Source organism: Caretta caretta, chromosome 1, assembly GCF_965140235.1.
Source record: "Caretta caretta isolate rCarCar2 chromosome 1, rCarCar1.hap1, whole genome shotgun sequence".
Classification (NCBI taxonomy): Eukaryota; Metazoa; Chordata; order Testudines; family Cheloniidae; genus Caretta; species Caretta caretta.
In genome coordinates this window covers 5,873,130-5,888,997 of record NC_134206.1, presented here as the reverse complement: position 1 = coordinate 5,888,997, position 15,868 = coordinate 5,873,130, and the positions used below count along the sequence as shown (strand labels likewise).

The 15,868-nt window shown below is 44.8% G+C and overlaps 1 protein-coding gene across 1 annotated transcript; it reads left to right on the top strand.

Moving 5' to 3' along the window:
* Nucleotides 1–13,621: 13,621 nt before the first annotated feature.
* On the top strand, nt 13,622–14,560 carry LOC125633046 (olfactory receptor 51G2-like). The gene has a single exon (XM_048842163.2). The coding sequence runs from the start codon at nt 13,622–13,624 to the stop codon at nt 14,558–14,560; it is 939 nt and encodes a 312-aa protein (XP_048698120.2).
* The last annotated feature ends 1,308 nt before the right edge of the window (nt 14,561–15,868 follow it).

Sequence of the window (15,868 nt, the reverse complement as noted above, 5' to 3'; positions counted from 1 at the left end):
TGAGTCTTGTTGGGCTGCCCCTCGGTCTGATCCTGACCCCAATCTGCTCCATGAGCAATGAGCGCTGGAGATAGACCTCAAACCCTGCACACAAATTTGCATCATCACCAAGTGTGGGGGTAGCTGGATCATGTTTCTTTGTGTCCAATAGGGAATTAGCAGTGGACATTTGGAGCTGGGCTTGTGTCACAACCCTATCTATTAACAATCTGATTGGCCTTTGTCAAGGTTCCTTCCCCACTCTGAATTCTAGGGTACAGATGTGGGGACCTGCATGAAAACCTCTTAAGCTTACTTTTACCAGATTAGGTTAAAACTTCCCCAAGGTACAAATTAATTTTACCCTTTGCCCTTGGATTTCCACTGCCACCACCAAACTTTATCTGGGTTTACTGGGAAACGTAGTTTGGACACGTCTTTCCTCCCAAAATCCTCCCAACACTTGCACCCCACTTCCTGGGGAAGGTTTGGTAAAAATCCTCACCAATTTGCAAAGGTGACCACAGACCCAAACCCTTGGATCTTAGAACAATGAAAAAGCATTCAGTGTTCTTACAAAGAAAAGGAGTACTTGTGGCACCTTAGAGACTAACCAATTTATTTGAGCATGAGCTTTCGTGAGCTACAGCTCACTTCATCAGATGCATACCGTGGAAACTGCAGCAGACTTTATATATACACAGAGAATATGAAACAATACCACCTCCCACCCCACTTCCTCGTGGCTGGATTTTACTAAAACTAGACAAGCCATTTACAACGCACACTTTGCTTCTCTACAAAAGAAAAAGGACACTAAACTTTCTAAACTACAACATGCTACAAGGAGCCACAGCAATGGTTCCCTCAACCCACCTAGCAATATTGTTAACCTATCCAACTATACTCTCAGCCCAGCAGAAGCAGCTGTTCTATCTCGGGGCCTCTCCTTCTGCCCCTCCACCCCCACGAACATGATACAGTTCTGTGGTGACCTAGAATCCTATTTTCGACGTCTCCGACTCAAGGAATATTTCCAAAATACCTCTGAACAACATACTAATCCACAGAGGTCTCCCTGCCAACACTACAGAAAGAGGGATTCTAGATGGACTCCTCCTGAAGGTCGAAACAGCAGACTGGACTTCTACATAGAGTGCTTCCGCCGACGTGCACGGGCTGAAATTGTGGAAAAGCAGCATCACTTGCCCCATAACCTCAGCCATGCGGAACGCAATGCCATCCACAGCCTCAGAAACAACTCTGACATCATAATCAAAAAGGCTGACAAAGGAGGTGCTGTTGTCATCATGAATAGGTCGGAATATGAACAAGAGGCTGCTCGGCAGATCTCCAAAACGAGTTTCTACAAGCCATTACCCTATGATCCCACTGAGAGTTACCAAAAGCAACTACAGCATTTGCTCAAGAAACTTCCTGAAAAAGCACAAGATCAAATCCGCACAGACACACTCCTGGAACCCCGACCTGGGATATTCTATCTACTACCCAAGATCCATAAACCTGGAAATCCTGGGCGCCCCATCATCTCAGGCATTGGCACCCTGACAGCAGGATTGTCTGGCTATGTAGACTCCCTCCTCAGGCCCTACGCTACCAGCACTCCCAGCTACCTTCGAGACACCACTGACTTCCTGAGGAAACTTCAATCCATCGGTGATCTTCCTGATAACACCATCCTGGGTACTATGGATGTAGAAGCCCTCTACACCAACATTCCACACAAAGATGGACTACAAGCCATCAAGAACACTATACCCGATAATGTCACGGCTAACCTGGTGGCTGAACTTTGTGACTTTGTCCTTACCCATAACTATTTCACATTTGGGGACAATGTATACCTTCAGATCAGCGGCACTGCTATGGGTACCCGCATGGCCCCACAGTATGCCAACATTTTTATGGCTGATTTAGAACAACGCTTCCTCAGCTCTCGTCCCCTAAAGCCCCTACTCTACTTGCGCTATATTGATGACATCTTCATCATCTGGACCCATGGAAAAGAAGCCCTTGAGGAATTCCACCATGATTTCAACAATTTCCATCCCACCACCAACCTCAGCCTGGTCCAGTCCACACAAGAGATCCACTTCCTGGACACTACAGTGCTAATAAACAATGGCCACATAAACACCACCCTATACCGGAAACCTACTGACCGCTATTCCTACCTGCATGCCTCCGGCTTTCACCCTGACCACACCACACGATCCATCGTCTACAGCCAAGCTCTGCGATACAACCGCATTTGCTCCAACCCCTCAGACAGAGACAAACACCTACAAGATCTCTGTCAAGCTTTCTTACAACTACAATACCCACCTGAAGAAGTAAAGAAACAGATTGATAGAGCCAGAAGAGTTCCCAGAAGTTACCTACTACAGGACAGGCCTAACAAAGAAAATAACAGAACGCCACTAGCTGTCACCTTCAGCCCCCAACTAAAACCCCTCCAACACATTATTAAGGATCTACAACCTATCCTAAAGGATGACCCAACATTCTCACAAGTCTTGGGAGACAGGCCAGTCCTTGCCTACAGACAGCCCCGCAACCTGAAGCAAATACTCACCAACAACCACATACCACACAAAAGAACCACTAACCCAGGAACTTATCCTTGCAACAAAGCCCGTTGCCAATTGTGCCCACATATCTATTCAGGGGACACCATCACAGGGCCTAATAACATCAGCCACACTATCAGAGGCTCGTTCACCTGCACATCCACCAATGTGATATATGCCATCATGTGCCAGCAATGCCCCTCTGCCATGTACATTGGTCAAACTGGACAGTCTCTACGTAAAAGAATAAATGGACACAAATCAGATGTCAAGAATTATAACATTCATAAACCAGTCGGAGAACACTTCAATCTCTCTGGTCACACAATCACAGACATGAAGGTCGCTATCTTAAAACAAAAAAACTTCAAATCCAGACTCCAGCGAGAAACTGCTGAATTGGAATTCATTTGCAAATTGGATACTATTAATTTAGGCTTAAATAGAGACTGGGAGTGGCTAAGTCATTGTGCAAGGTAGCCTGTTTCCTCTTGTTTTTTCCTACCCCCCCCCCCCCCCAGATGTTCTGGTTTAACTTGGATTTAAACTTGGAGAGTGGTCAGTTTAGATGAGCTATTACCAGCAGGAGAGTGAGTTTGTGTGTGTATGGGGGTGGGGGGGATGTGAGAAAACCTGGATTTATGCAGGAAATAGCCCGACTTGATTATGTAAAGAGTTATCACTTTGGATGGGCTAGCACCAGCAGGAGAGTGAATTTGTGTGGGGGGGTGGAGGGTGAGAAAACCTGGATTTGTGCTGGAAATGGCCCACCTGATGATCACTTTAGATAAGCTATTACCAGCAGGACAGTGGGGTGGGAGGAGGTATTGTTTCATATTCTCTGTGTGTATATAAAGTCTGCTGCAGTTTCCACGGTATGCATCTGATGAAGTGAGCTGTAGCTCACGAAAGCTCATGCTCAAATAAATTGGTTAGTCTCTAAGGTGCCACAAGTACTCCTTTTCTTTTTGCGCATACAGACTAACACAGCTGTTACTCTGAAACCTGTCAGTGTTCTTACAAGAAGACTTTTTAATAGAAGTAAAGGAATCACCTCTGTAAAATCAGGATGGTAGATCCTTACAGGGTAATTAGATTCAAAACATAGAGAATCCCTCTAGGCAAAACCTTAAGTTACAAAAAACACACACAGACAAGAATAGTCATTCTATTCAGCACAGCTCTTTTCTCAGCCATTTAAAGAAATCATAATCTAACACATACCTAGCTAGATTACTTACTAAAAGTTCTAAGACTCCATTCCTGTTCTGTCCCCAGCAAAAGCAGCATACAGACAGACACAGACCCTTTGTTTCTCTCCCTCCTCCAAGCTTTTGAAAGTATCTTGTCTCCTCATTGGTCATTTTGGTCAGGTGCCAACGAGGTTAGCTTTAGCTTCTTAACCCTTTACAGGTGAGAGGATTTTTCCTCTGGCCAGGAAGGATTTTAAAGGGGTTTACCCTTCCTTTTATATTTATTACAGCCTTGCTTACCTCTGAGCTGTGTCTCAGGTACCCAGTGACTCTGTGAGCCTGTCACTGTTATGTCCGCCTTCCTGTGTCATAACCCTGTTCCTTATAACCTAGGGCTCTGTAATCCAGTGCAGAGGGACACACCATCTCTACCACTGATGGTCTGTGTGACAAGAAATGTCAATTAACCAGCTCTCAGTACCTTCATTTTTGCGTGATCCACTAGATATGGCCAGCATTGCCACCTCTTGGGATTTTATTGGGAATCTCACACTATTTCTGATGAAGTGAGCTGTAGATCACAAAAGCTTATGCTCAGATAAATTGGTTACTCTCTAAGGTGCCACAAGTACTCCTTTTCCTTTTGCGAATACAGACTAACACGGCTGTTACTCTAGAACACTATTTCCTGTCTTTCTAAAAGCCCCAACTTCTGCAATCAAGACACTGTGCAGGATTCTCATCTTTTGTTTATCTTCAAAAAAAATTATTTAAACAAGTGACCTGAAGAAAAGCTGGAAAACCTGAAGCAGGTGACCCCAATGGCTCAGAAACCACAGTCAAGTTTAAATGAACTCCACACTAGTCTATATTTACTTCTCATTATTTCTAAACCAATCTCATGATATTTTTAGTGATGTGACTCACACTTAATGAAGGGGCTTTGCGATACGGAGTCCCTAGTGTAAGAGGTCTGAAAAGCAATGAGCAAAAGACACAAAAATGAAGTGAAATTTTTAAACGTACGTTAGAAGCGGTAAGCCAGCCAAACAATGACTGAGGCCACTGGCAAAGTGAGGTGCTAAAGGAGTACTCGAGAAATATGAGGCTGTTGTGCAGAGGATAAATGAATGTTTTGCCTTAGTCTTCAGTGCAGAGGATGAGAGGGAGATTCCCACACCTGAGCCATTCTTTTCAGGTGACATATCTTAGGAACTCCCCACATTGAGGTGTCAGTAGAGGAGGTTGTGATGCTGCACCCCATATTCATCATAGTGGTATGATTATGAGATGATTATGACATAATTCTGATGCATCTGGTACAAGATATGTCTTGAGAGGTGTCACTGGAAAAGTTATGATGAGCAGATTAGGATTATCCTATTTGTGCACTTGTATCATTTTTGTACCTGAAGTTATGAATAATAAATGTGAATCTGTATTTCAGATGTGCTTACTCTGGGTAACACCCACAAGTTGCCTTTCAAGTACAACAATGAAGAAGATAGACAGTGTGAATGGCTCATCAGCAAAGCTATGGACCATGAAAGAGCTTAGCTTTCCTGTGATGTTTCAGCCAGCCTATGAGTAATGGCTGTACGACTCAGCAGGGCATGCAAGGGCAGGGGACCAGACCATATAACACTGAACTCCATTTTGGTACACATATTTTTTCACAAACTGGGCTGGGAACTTGGCTTGAAACAAAGGGTTCTTGCCATATTGAAAAATTAAACAAGGTGGGGAGTGACATCCTCTCTTGTGCTCACTCTCCACACAAGAGAACTCCTGGAAACAACTGAAGAAAAAAGTCTGAACGGGAGAAGTGCTGATCCCAGGCTAAAGGGATTTCTAGCCTGTGTATGAGAACTTGGTGGACTGCTTCTATCACCAGCCAGCATGAGAAATTACTAATTCATATCCAGTCTATCTAGTATTTTAGGCTCATTTTGCATTGTTATGTATTTGCTACGTAATCTGCTTGGATCTGCTTGCCATACTTATAATCACTTACAATCTATCTCTCTACTTAATAAACTTGTTTTATGTTTTCTCATAACCAGTGTGTTTTGAGTGAAGTGTCTTGGAAAATCTCAGCTCTGTCAATAAATGTTTTGCATATCTTTCCCACATTGAGGGGAAAGTCACCTACATTAATGAGTGTGCATTGTGCAGATCCCTGTGCAGTACAAGATGGCATAATTCGGGGGTTATACTTCTGCAAGGGTGCAAGGCTGGGGAGATGGGAAATTGGCTGTTGTCTCCTGTTCATCCATGAGTGGCTTAGGTAAAGCACTCAGGTAGATCAGTTGGGTTTTGGCACCAACTGCTGTCATGTTGGATGATAACAGGGTCTGGAGCAGCTGGTTGTGTAACCGGAAGAGCATTGTGGAAAGGCCAGCTGAGATGAATGGATAGGCGGTTCAGTGATTCCACCAGCTTCCAGATTGCATCCCATGGGGGACAACCCATCACAGAGGTTTTTGAAGAAACTGATAAACTAAACATTAAAAGACAGCAGGACCAGATGACATTCACCCAATAGCTCCAAAGGAACTCTAATATCAAATTTCAGAACTACTAACTGTTGTATATGTCAGGCTTTGTCCCAGGTGACTGATAGCTAATATCATGCTGATTTTAAAAATGGCTACAGAGGTGATCCAAGCAATTATAGGCTTGTAATCCTAACTTTAGTACCAGGCAAATTGATTTAAACTATAGTAAAGAACAGAATCATCAGACACGCACATGAACATCATTTGCTGCCGAACAGTCAACATGTCTTTTGCAAAGGAAAATCATGCCTCACCAATCTATTAGAATTCTTTGAGCGGACTAACAAACATGTGTGCAAGGGTGATCAAGATGATATTGTGTACTGGGACTTTCAGAAAAACTTTGACAAGGTCCCTCACCAAAGGCTCTTAAGAAAAGTAAGGAGTCATGAGAAAAGAAGGAAGAGTCCCTCCTGGATAAGTAACCAGTTAAAAGATGGGAAACAAAGGTTAGGAGTAAATGGTGAGTTTTCAGAATGGAGAGAAGTAAATTGTGGGTTCGTCCTGGGGTCTGGAGTGGGACCAGTGCTCTTCCACATATTCATAAATGAACTGGAAAAAGGGGTAAGCAATGAGGTGGAAAAATTTACAGATGAGATAAAATTATTCAATATATTTAAGTGCAAAGCAGACTGTGAAAAGTTACAATGGGATCTCACATAACTTGGAGACTGGGCAACAAAATGGCAGATGAAATTCTGTGTTGATTAATGCAAAATAACACACATTTACATTGGAAAAATGTAATCTGAACTGTACAGACAAAATGATGGTGCCAAATTATCTGTTGCCACTCATAAAAGAGATCTTGATGTCATTGTGGAGAGTTCTCTGAAAACATCCACTCAGTGTGCAGCATCAGTCAAAAAAGCGAACAGAATGTAGAGAACCAGAGGTGGTGAATATAGTAGGTCAAGACAGGCTAAGCCTCCCCTGGTGCATCTGTGGCCACTGCCCAGCACTTGCAGGGTTCGCACAGGAAACTCTTTATTCTTATGTGCCATGCAGGTTCCAGGGTAGCTAAGGAGGCAGTAGGTGCTACTGAGCTTCTTCAGTAATCTCACTGCATTCCATCGAGATTACTGATGAAACCAGGAAGCTGAGTAACACATGTGACAGATTGTCACCCCCAGGGAGAAGTCTGGGAGCTGTGGGACCATTTTTGCCCCTCAACCCCCCAGTTGGGCTGGCCAATCTTACACTGCTTTGTTGGTGACACAGTCAGCCTCGTCAAGCCCTGCTATCACCCAGTATGACAGAAGGTGGCACCGCACTGAGCCTCTGGAGTGCTTTACCAAAGCCACTCAAAGACAGGCATGAGACAACAGCCGATTTCCCAGCTATCCAACCTTGCAACCTTGCTGGAGTATAAACCCCAAACTATACCACCTTGCACTGCGCTCCAGACCCTGTTACCTAAACTACAGAGAAGCATGAGACACATGTTTAGGGGTATGGAACAGCTTCCATAAGAGGAGACATTAAAAAGCCTGAATCATTTCAACTTGGAAAAAGAGAAGACTAAGCAGGGATATAATAAAGTTCTATAAAATCGCTGTGGAGAAAGTGAATCATGAAGTGTTATTTACCCCTTTATAAGGACCAGGGGTCACCCAAGAAAGTTAGTAGGCAGCAGGTTTAAAACAAACAGAAGAAAGTACTTTTTACACAAAGTACCATCAGCTGTGGAACTCATTGCCAGGGGATGTTCTGAAACCAAAAGAATAACTGGTTGAAAACAGAACTAGATAAGTTGATGGAGGATATGTCCATCAATAGCTATTAGCCAAGATGACCAGGGATGAAGCTCCATGCTCCGGGTGTCTCGAAACCTCTGACAGTCAGAAGCTGGGAGCAGACGCATGGGCTAGATCACTCGATAATTGCACTCAACTGTTAGTTCCCTCTGAGATATAGGCACTAACCACTGTCAGAAGACAAGACACTGGGCGAGATGGGCCATTGGTATGACCCAATAAGGCCGTTTCTTATGTTCTTAAATTGTTCCTCTGATCGATGGTCTGCTACAGACAGGCCATTTCCAGGGGCTGCCAGTCTTACAGAGGTGGCAAAACCACCCTAGCCAACGTCTAGGGGCTATTCGGTGTGGGATGCTGATGGGGTCTAGTGATGACAGAGGCTAGATCTGGGCTGGATAAGAGAGAGATTTTCCTCACATTTAAATTTTTGACCCAAACTGTTTCCTTTTCATCCATATTTTAGGGTGAGTTTTCATAGAAAATGGATCATTGTTCTCTGTACGCTCAGCTGCCCTGATATTGCCCAGTTGCAGCTTCTTGGCTCCACAACAGCAATTGGAGGCTTTTCATCTGCTGCTTCCTCGCAGCAGAAACAAAGGTTGCACTGACTGAGTCTATGGCTGGACTCTATGTATGGAAAGGTCAAAATCTGCTGCCCAGTCTTAGAATGGGGTATTGTGTTCATCAGCTACTCTGACCAGCCCTCCCATCTCTGTGCAGCCCTCTCCACCATGTACAACGCCCCTTCAGCAGATCCTATGGGCGTGGCTACTGTGACAGGCCCTGGTAGCACATCTCTGATAAACCTATGCTAGCAGGGAGCTGAGGAGGGTCCTAAAGCAATTGTGAAGGCCCGGATGTTGTGGGAGAGTGGGCCTAGCTACCAGTAGATCACTGAGATCTATGCACAACTTTGGGGACCACTAGATTCTGGGTCCCACCTTTCATTCCTCATGGAGAAGGGAAGGGACCTTGACTCCTGGAATCATCTGATGGAAGTTTTCATATATGGAGCCTTGTGGAATCCCCCTTTCCTGGCCTGCACCCTGGGTTGGTAATGCAGGAAAGAGGGCTGCCAGGGAGAAATCTGGTCCCATATTAATTATATTATGATTATTATTATAATTATTTATTTTATTTCAGAAATATCACAGTTGTGACAGCATCATCGTTATGACTCAGCACCCCCGGGGTAGCCATGTGACAAGTTGGAATCATATGAACCGTGATGACAAGCCCAGATGCCCAGAACAGAGCCTGCAGTTGGGCTTCCTCTGCAGTTCAGTTGTGTAGCACCACCACACATTCCATGTGATTTGGCCTCCTGCACTTTGCCATTGGCCATGACAAGGTTAAAGCTGGTGCACACGAAGCCAAGCAACTGAGGTTCCCTGATGGCCAAGTGGCCCCCAAGGGAATGTGCAAGCATGCTTCATAAACACGGTTGCCTGCCTAGATGAACAGTTTCTGTCTCCTGCCCATGTAAGCTCTTCAATGGCTCCTTGTCATTTAGGGTGAAGACCTCTGGTGTCAGTGGCTAAACTTCCAGCAGGAATTGGGTACGTTGGCAGGTTTCACTATCTTTAAAAAGCAAAGTGATATGCAAAGGCTGAAAGCTGTTTCCATTGGCAGATGCTCTGTGCAGTGGCAAAGGACTCAGCTGGGCTGTCGGGGTTACTCAGTGATGGGGCTGGAGGGCAGGCAACGCTAGGTAGCTTGGGATCCCCTCTCCTACATCTGCCCATGCTCCACGGTGGGTTGTTCAAGATACACAGAAATCTGACATTCAAAGTGAGCTTGCAGTGCTAAAACCCCGATGCCCTGAGTCAGGATTTTGCAAGGGGTCCCATTTCTAGACGGGTCCCATTCCTGTGTACTCTGGACCCGATCCTACCAGGAGCTGCGTGACAGGAGATCCCACTGAATATCCATGACTAGTTCCCAACTCGCCTCAGGTTTATTTGCTCCTTGAAATGGAACCAGCAAATGCATTTTCAAAGGTTTTATTCTCTGGCTCGATTGTGAAGGCAGGAATTCAGAGCTGCGTTGCTCTGTGGTTACAGGTACGATAGGACATATTACTGTTTCCTGTCTCGCTGAGTGGTTCAACATTTCTGCCCTGTAGATACCCCTCAGAGTTACAGGACTACCTGTATGTCTTCCCCCTCTCTGGTCTCCAAGTGCAACAAGTCAGAACTCATATCCTTACCTCTCATGGGGTGGAATCCTGCGATCTGCACTTCCTCAGACTGGGCCGTGGGCCACAACACACTGTGGGGGGACTCTGCTTGCCCAGTAGGTCCGATTGTGTTTGGCACCTGTGTTTTTTCCCTCTAGGAGACTGTGACCGGTGCTGAGACGAGTGACCAGTCAGCCTTCTTGAACCAAAACACTGTGTAATCTGAACGGTAGGAATAAAGCTTAACATGGGAGAATATGAGGGTTTTACAAGAACAGTCTGTAAAACTCTCTGACCCCAAGCCCTCCCTCTCTGATTCAGACACGGGCAGGCCCAGGGCCTTCAGGTTTATCCAGTGGTGTCTGTCCTTGCAGTCTCAAGAGCTTCTCAGTGAAAGCTACCCCATCTCTGGACAGGTTCCCAGCACTGGAAAACAAGCTGTGTAACGTGGCTGGAGCCTGGAAATAGGCTCTTTCCTACTTGTAGCTCCAGTGTTGTCATTCAGCCTCCCTGAAGTGTTGACTGAGTGATGGCATTTCTTGAGCTGTAGCTCCCCATCCTGTTTGTTTTCCAGCAGCCTGCTATTAAATTAAGAAGAGCCACACTGGTTTCACCCAATATAGCCATAACATAAACATCCCAAAAGTTGACCTAATATACCTCTAGAGAAAACTGAGTTTAACACACACATTCATTATGTAAGCTCAGCTCCTTGTCTGTCCCAGTGCCGTTTCTAGGTGCTACGGATTTTGTGAATACCGGACAGAGACAGTTAGAGAGAGAGAGAGCAATGGACTACTTTCCTGTGGGAAACGAAGTTCCATTTCCATGAATCCTCATGCATTTGACTTTCAAATCCGCTTCCTGCAAACCCTCATCCTGGCTGAATAACAGCTGACGGGGTTAGTATGTACTAAAGAATTCTATCCTGATCCCTGTGCCTGTTATCACTCTGGATACAGGCTACAGACTGACAGAACAGAACTGGAGGAGAACCGGTCAGCTACTAACCCAGGGACAGAGGAGCCACAAGACTTCTGTTTGCTGACAAGGGACTGAATGAGGGCTGAAATACTGCAATCTTTTCAGGTTGTGATGAAATCGAGCAGACAGACGCTACATTTTAAGTCCCACTGTAACCTAAACTATTTCCTAATATCCAACCTAGGTCTCCGCCACTGCAACTTGAGACCATTGCTCTTTCTTCTGTCATCTATCACCACTGAGAACAGCCAAGCTCCATCCTCTTTGGAACGCCCCTTCTGATAGTTGTTGATGGCTGCTGTCAAATCCCCCCTCAGTCTTCTCTTCTGCAGACTAAACAAGCCCAGTTCCCTCAGCCTCACCTCATAAGTCCAGGTTTCAGAGTAACAGCCGTGTTAATCTGTATTCTCAAAAAGAAAAGGCGTACTTGTGGCACCTTAGAGACTAACCAATTTATTTGAGCATAAGCTTTCGTGAGCTACAGCTCACTTCGTTGGATGCACTTATGCACCTCATAAGTCATGTGCCCCAGCCCCCTGATCATTTTCGTTGCCCTCCACTGGCCTCTCTCCAAATTCTCCACATCCTCTCTGTAGTGGTGGGTGCAAAACTGGGCTCAACAGTCCAGATGTGGCCTCAGCAGTGCCGATTAGAGGGGAATAATCACTTCTCTCGATCTGCTGGCAATGCTCCTACAAATGCAGCACAATATTCAATTAGCTTCCTTGGTATCAAGGGCACACTGCTGACTCATATCCAGCTTCTCATCCACTGTAAGCCCCAGGTCCTTTTCTGCAGAACTACTGCTTAGCTAGTCTGTCCTCAGCCTGTAGCATTGTGTGGGATTCTTCCATCATAAGTGCAGGACTCTACACTTGTCCTTGTCGAACCTTATCAGATTTCTTTTGGCCCAATCCTCCAATTTGTCTAGGTCACTCTGGACCCTATCCCTACCGTCCAGCGTATCTACCTCTACCCCCAGCTTAGTGTCGTCTGTGAACTTGCTGAGGGTGCAATCCATCCCATCATCCAGATCATTAATAAAGGTGTTGAATTGTTGTATGATACTGTCTCCTGGTAACTAACAAGAAGCTGTTTCTAATCAGGGTCATGAACACAATACCTGTGCAATACCTGTGCAAGACTTTCCAAAAAGGTCTTAAGAAAAAGACGGCTGGTCTGTGTTTCAGGAAAGAGCGGAGCAGAGGGGCAGGAAAGGGGAGTGTAATAGGGGTTGTATGTAATTTTTACCATTAGCTGTTACATGAGCATAGCTGAAGTAACTTGCACACTGAAGAGGATATTTGTGCAAACCTACTGTTTGCACTATTCACACTTTGTGACGCCAACCCCTTCCAAGCCCAGATGAAGTAACTCTTCTTGTCAGCTTGTATCTTTGCAGATAGCTGCAGAACCTTGTACTGGGAGAAGGAGCAGTTCCTGTGAGGATGAAGAGAAACCTGTAGGATGACCAAAATTTCTGTATTTAGTCAATATTGGCCAGGCAAAGTACTTAGGCTTCTCCTGGAAGGATTTTTGGGGGTCAGAGTGTATCACCAGGAGCATTTGTTTAGGGAAAATGAATAGAGCCTGGTTCTTATCGAATTGACACATGTAAATCTGGAGTGACTCAGCTGAAGTCAAAGTTAGTAAATTCATAACATGGCCCTGGGAATTTATCCCATGTGCTGAAAAGAGGCAGTGGCATAATTTGGACTTTCAGGAGTGGAGAAACTAATTAATTAATTAATTAATTAATTATAAAGAAATAAATAAATAAATAAATAAATAGAATGCACTTTATACAATGGGCCACTCTCAGAAGTGGGGTGTTTGTGGGAAGGTCACAATTGTAAAATCACACAGTGCTCAAGTAGGCTGCAGAACTTCCAGCTACAAGCTATCAATGTGACTAAGTTCCGAGCAGGATTCAGAGAGACTGGATGTTTATATGTGTAATCAGAAAATCAAATTACACAAGTGATGACTGTTTTAAAAACTCTTGGAATGGCTCTAAACCTTCCTGGTTTACAGCACAAAATATCTCTAACTAGTGGGTGTCAGGGGGGAACTTTGGGAGCAGGTTATCTTATAGCTGCCCATTGCAGAACTCCTTCCAACTTCCTCTGAAGCATTTGGAACTGGCCAGTGGATATTGGGCTAGATGGACTACAGGTCTCATCAACTCTGCGAATGTCTATCTTGGTATCGGTCGTGTAAATCCTAGACTTTGTTTTTGCTGATTTTTCTTTAGCTTCTAGGAGTCTCTAGAATTGTACAGAGAGTGGAAAGATGTCTTGTTAAATATCAACTAGTCTCCTGTTCTTTTTCTTTCAGGAAGGAAAGTTCAAAACAAATTGGATCTTCACACTACATAATGTCGGCTGTCAATGACACCACATTCAAATCTTCAGTGTTCCTTCTCACCGGGATACCTGGGCAGGAAGACGTCCAAAATCTCTGGATCTCTCTCCCCTTCTGCTTAATTTATGTTATTTCAATATTAGGAAATTCAGTCATTCTGTTCATTATAATAATAGATCCAAGCCTCCATGAGCCCATGTACATTTTCCTCTCCATGTTGGGCGCCACAGACCATGGCTTATCGATAGCCACCATACCAACGATACTGGGCATATTCTTGTTTAACTCTCGGGAGATCAGCTTCGATGCCTGTTTTGCCCAGTTGTTCTTTATCCACTTGTTTCAATGCATTGAATCCTCAGTGCTCTTGCTGATGGCCTTTGACCGCTTCATCGCGATCCATGAACCGCTGAGATATGCCTCCATCTTAACCTTGCCGAGAATAGCCAGGATAGGACTGGTGTGTATGCTAAGGGGGGTGGCCGTAATACTCCCACTCCCCCTACTCCTTAAACGGTTCCGATACTGTCGAGCCAATATCCTCTCCCATTCCTACTGCCTGCATGTGGATGTCATGAAGATGGCTTGTTCAGATATCAGAGTCAACATTATCTATGGATTGTTTACTAAACTCTTAACAATGGGTCTGGACTCGCTGCTCATTTTCCTCTCTTATATAATGATCCTCAAAACAGTGCTGAGTATCGCATCCAATGTTGAGTGCCTGAGGGCCCTGAACACCTGTGTCTCCCATCTCTGCGCTGTTCTTATCTTCTATACACCAGACATCTTCTTGTCTGTGATATACAGATTTGGAAAAAACTCTTTTCCCCTGCTTCAAAGTCTCCTGGTCTACATCTGCCTGCTGCTCCCCCCTTTGTTGAACCCAATTGTGTACAGTGTGAAAAGTAAACACCTTCGTGCAAGAATAATCAGGGTGTTCATCAAGTGAAGGGTCAGTTCATCACCCAGCTCCAGCACTCGTGACATAGGCCATTGCCACCTATTCCATGCCGGACTGTTAAATCCAGTATGACTTGAGCTACTGATCTCCCCTCTGTAGAGAGGTTTCAGAGGAACAGCCGTGTTAGTCTGTATTCGCAAAAAGAAAAGGAGTACTTGTGGCACCTTAGAGACTAACCAATTTATTTGAGCATGAGCTTTCGTGAGCTACGAAAGCTCATGCTCAAATAAATTGGTTAGTCTCTAAGGTGCCACAAGTACTCCTTTTCTTTTTCCTCTGTAGAGAGAAGTTCACACGGGGTCTAAGGCCTGGAGCAATGGACTAGACTGCTTGTGAGGGAGGACAGTGCAGTGGGGAAAGGAGACCAATTTACCCCCATACTGAGCCCAATGATTTCTGTTTGAAGAATGCATAATATTTGTTCATCTAAAGCATATTTTCCAGGAAACCGTCCAGCCTTGGTTTGGAGGTACCAGGAGATCCACCACCTCTGTTGGGAGTTTTTTGCACTGGTTAAGCGCCCTCGCTGTTAAAAATGTGTGCCTCTTTTCTAAATTTATTTTTTCTGTCTTCGGTTTCAATCATTGGTCTTTGTTATCCTTTCCCTTATCGACGGAAAAGCCCATTAATAGCTAGTATTTCGTTTCTGTACAGCGTTATCAAGTCAGTTCTCAGTCTTCGCTACTTCTACTCACTACACCCCAGTTTATACACCAAGGGTAAGTTGGAAAGGATAAAGGAGGAGAAAGACCTGAGTGTAGTAGTTGATCCTAGGATGACTGTGAGCCACCGATGTGGTATGGCTGTGAACAAAGCAAACTAGATCCTAGAATGTGTCAGGTGAGATAGGAAAGTATTAATATCCTTATATTAGGCACCAGTGAGACCTCATCTGGAAAACTGTAAAATTTTGGTCATGTATATTTATTCCATAAAGAAGAATTCAGACTGGAAAAGGAGCCGAGAAGGGCTTTTAGGATGGTCAGGGCAATTAAAAGCCTGTCTTATGATGAGACTGGAAGAGCTTGGCTGGTTTAACTTAACACAACAGAGGTTGTGCTGGGATCAGATTGCTCTCTAAATACATTGGTGGGGGATGGTGAGGGAGGGAGTTAACACTAGGGAGGGTGACGAGCTCCTGAAGCTAAAGGACAGTGTTGGCACAAGAATAAATGGGGAGAAACTGAGGCTGGAAAGGAGAAGGAGGTTTCTGACCATACGAGGAGGGAGGTTCTTGAACAGCCTCCCAAGAGGAGCAGTGGGGGGCAAACAATGCAGCTGGTTTAAACATGGAGT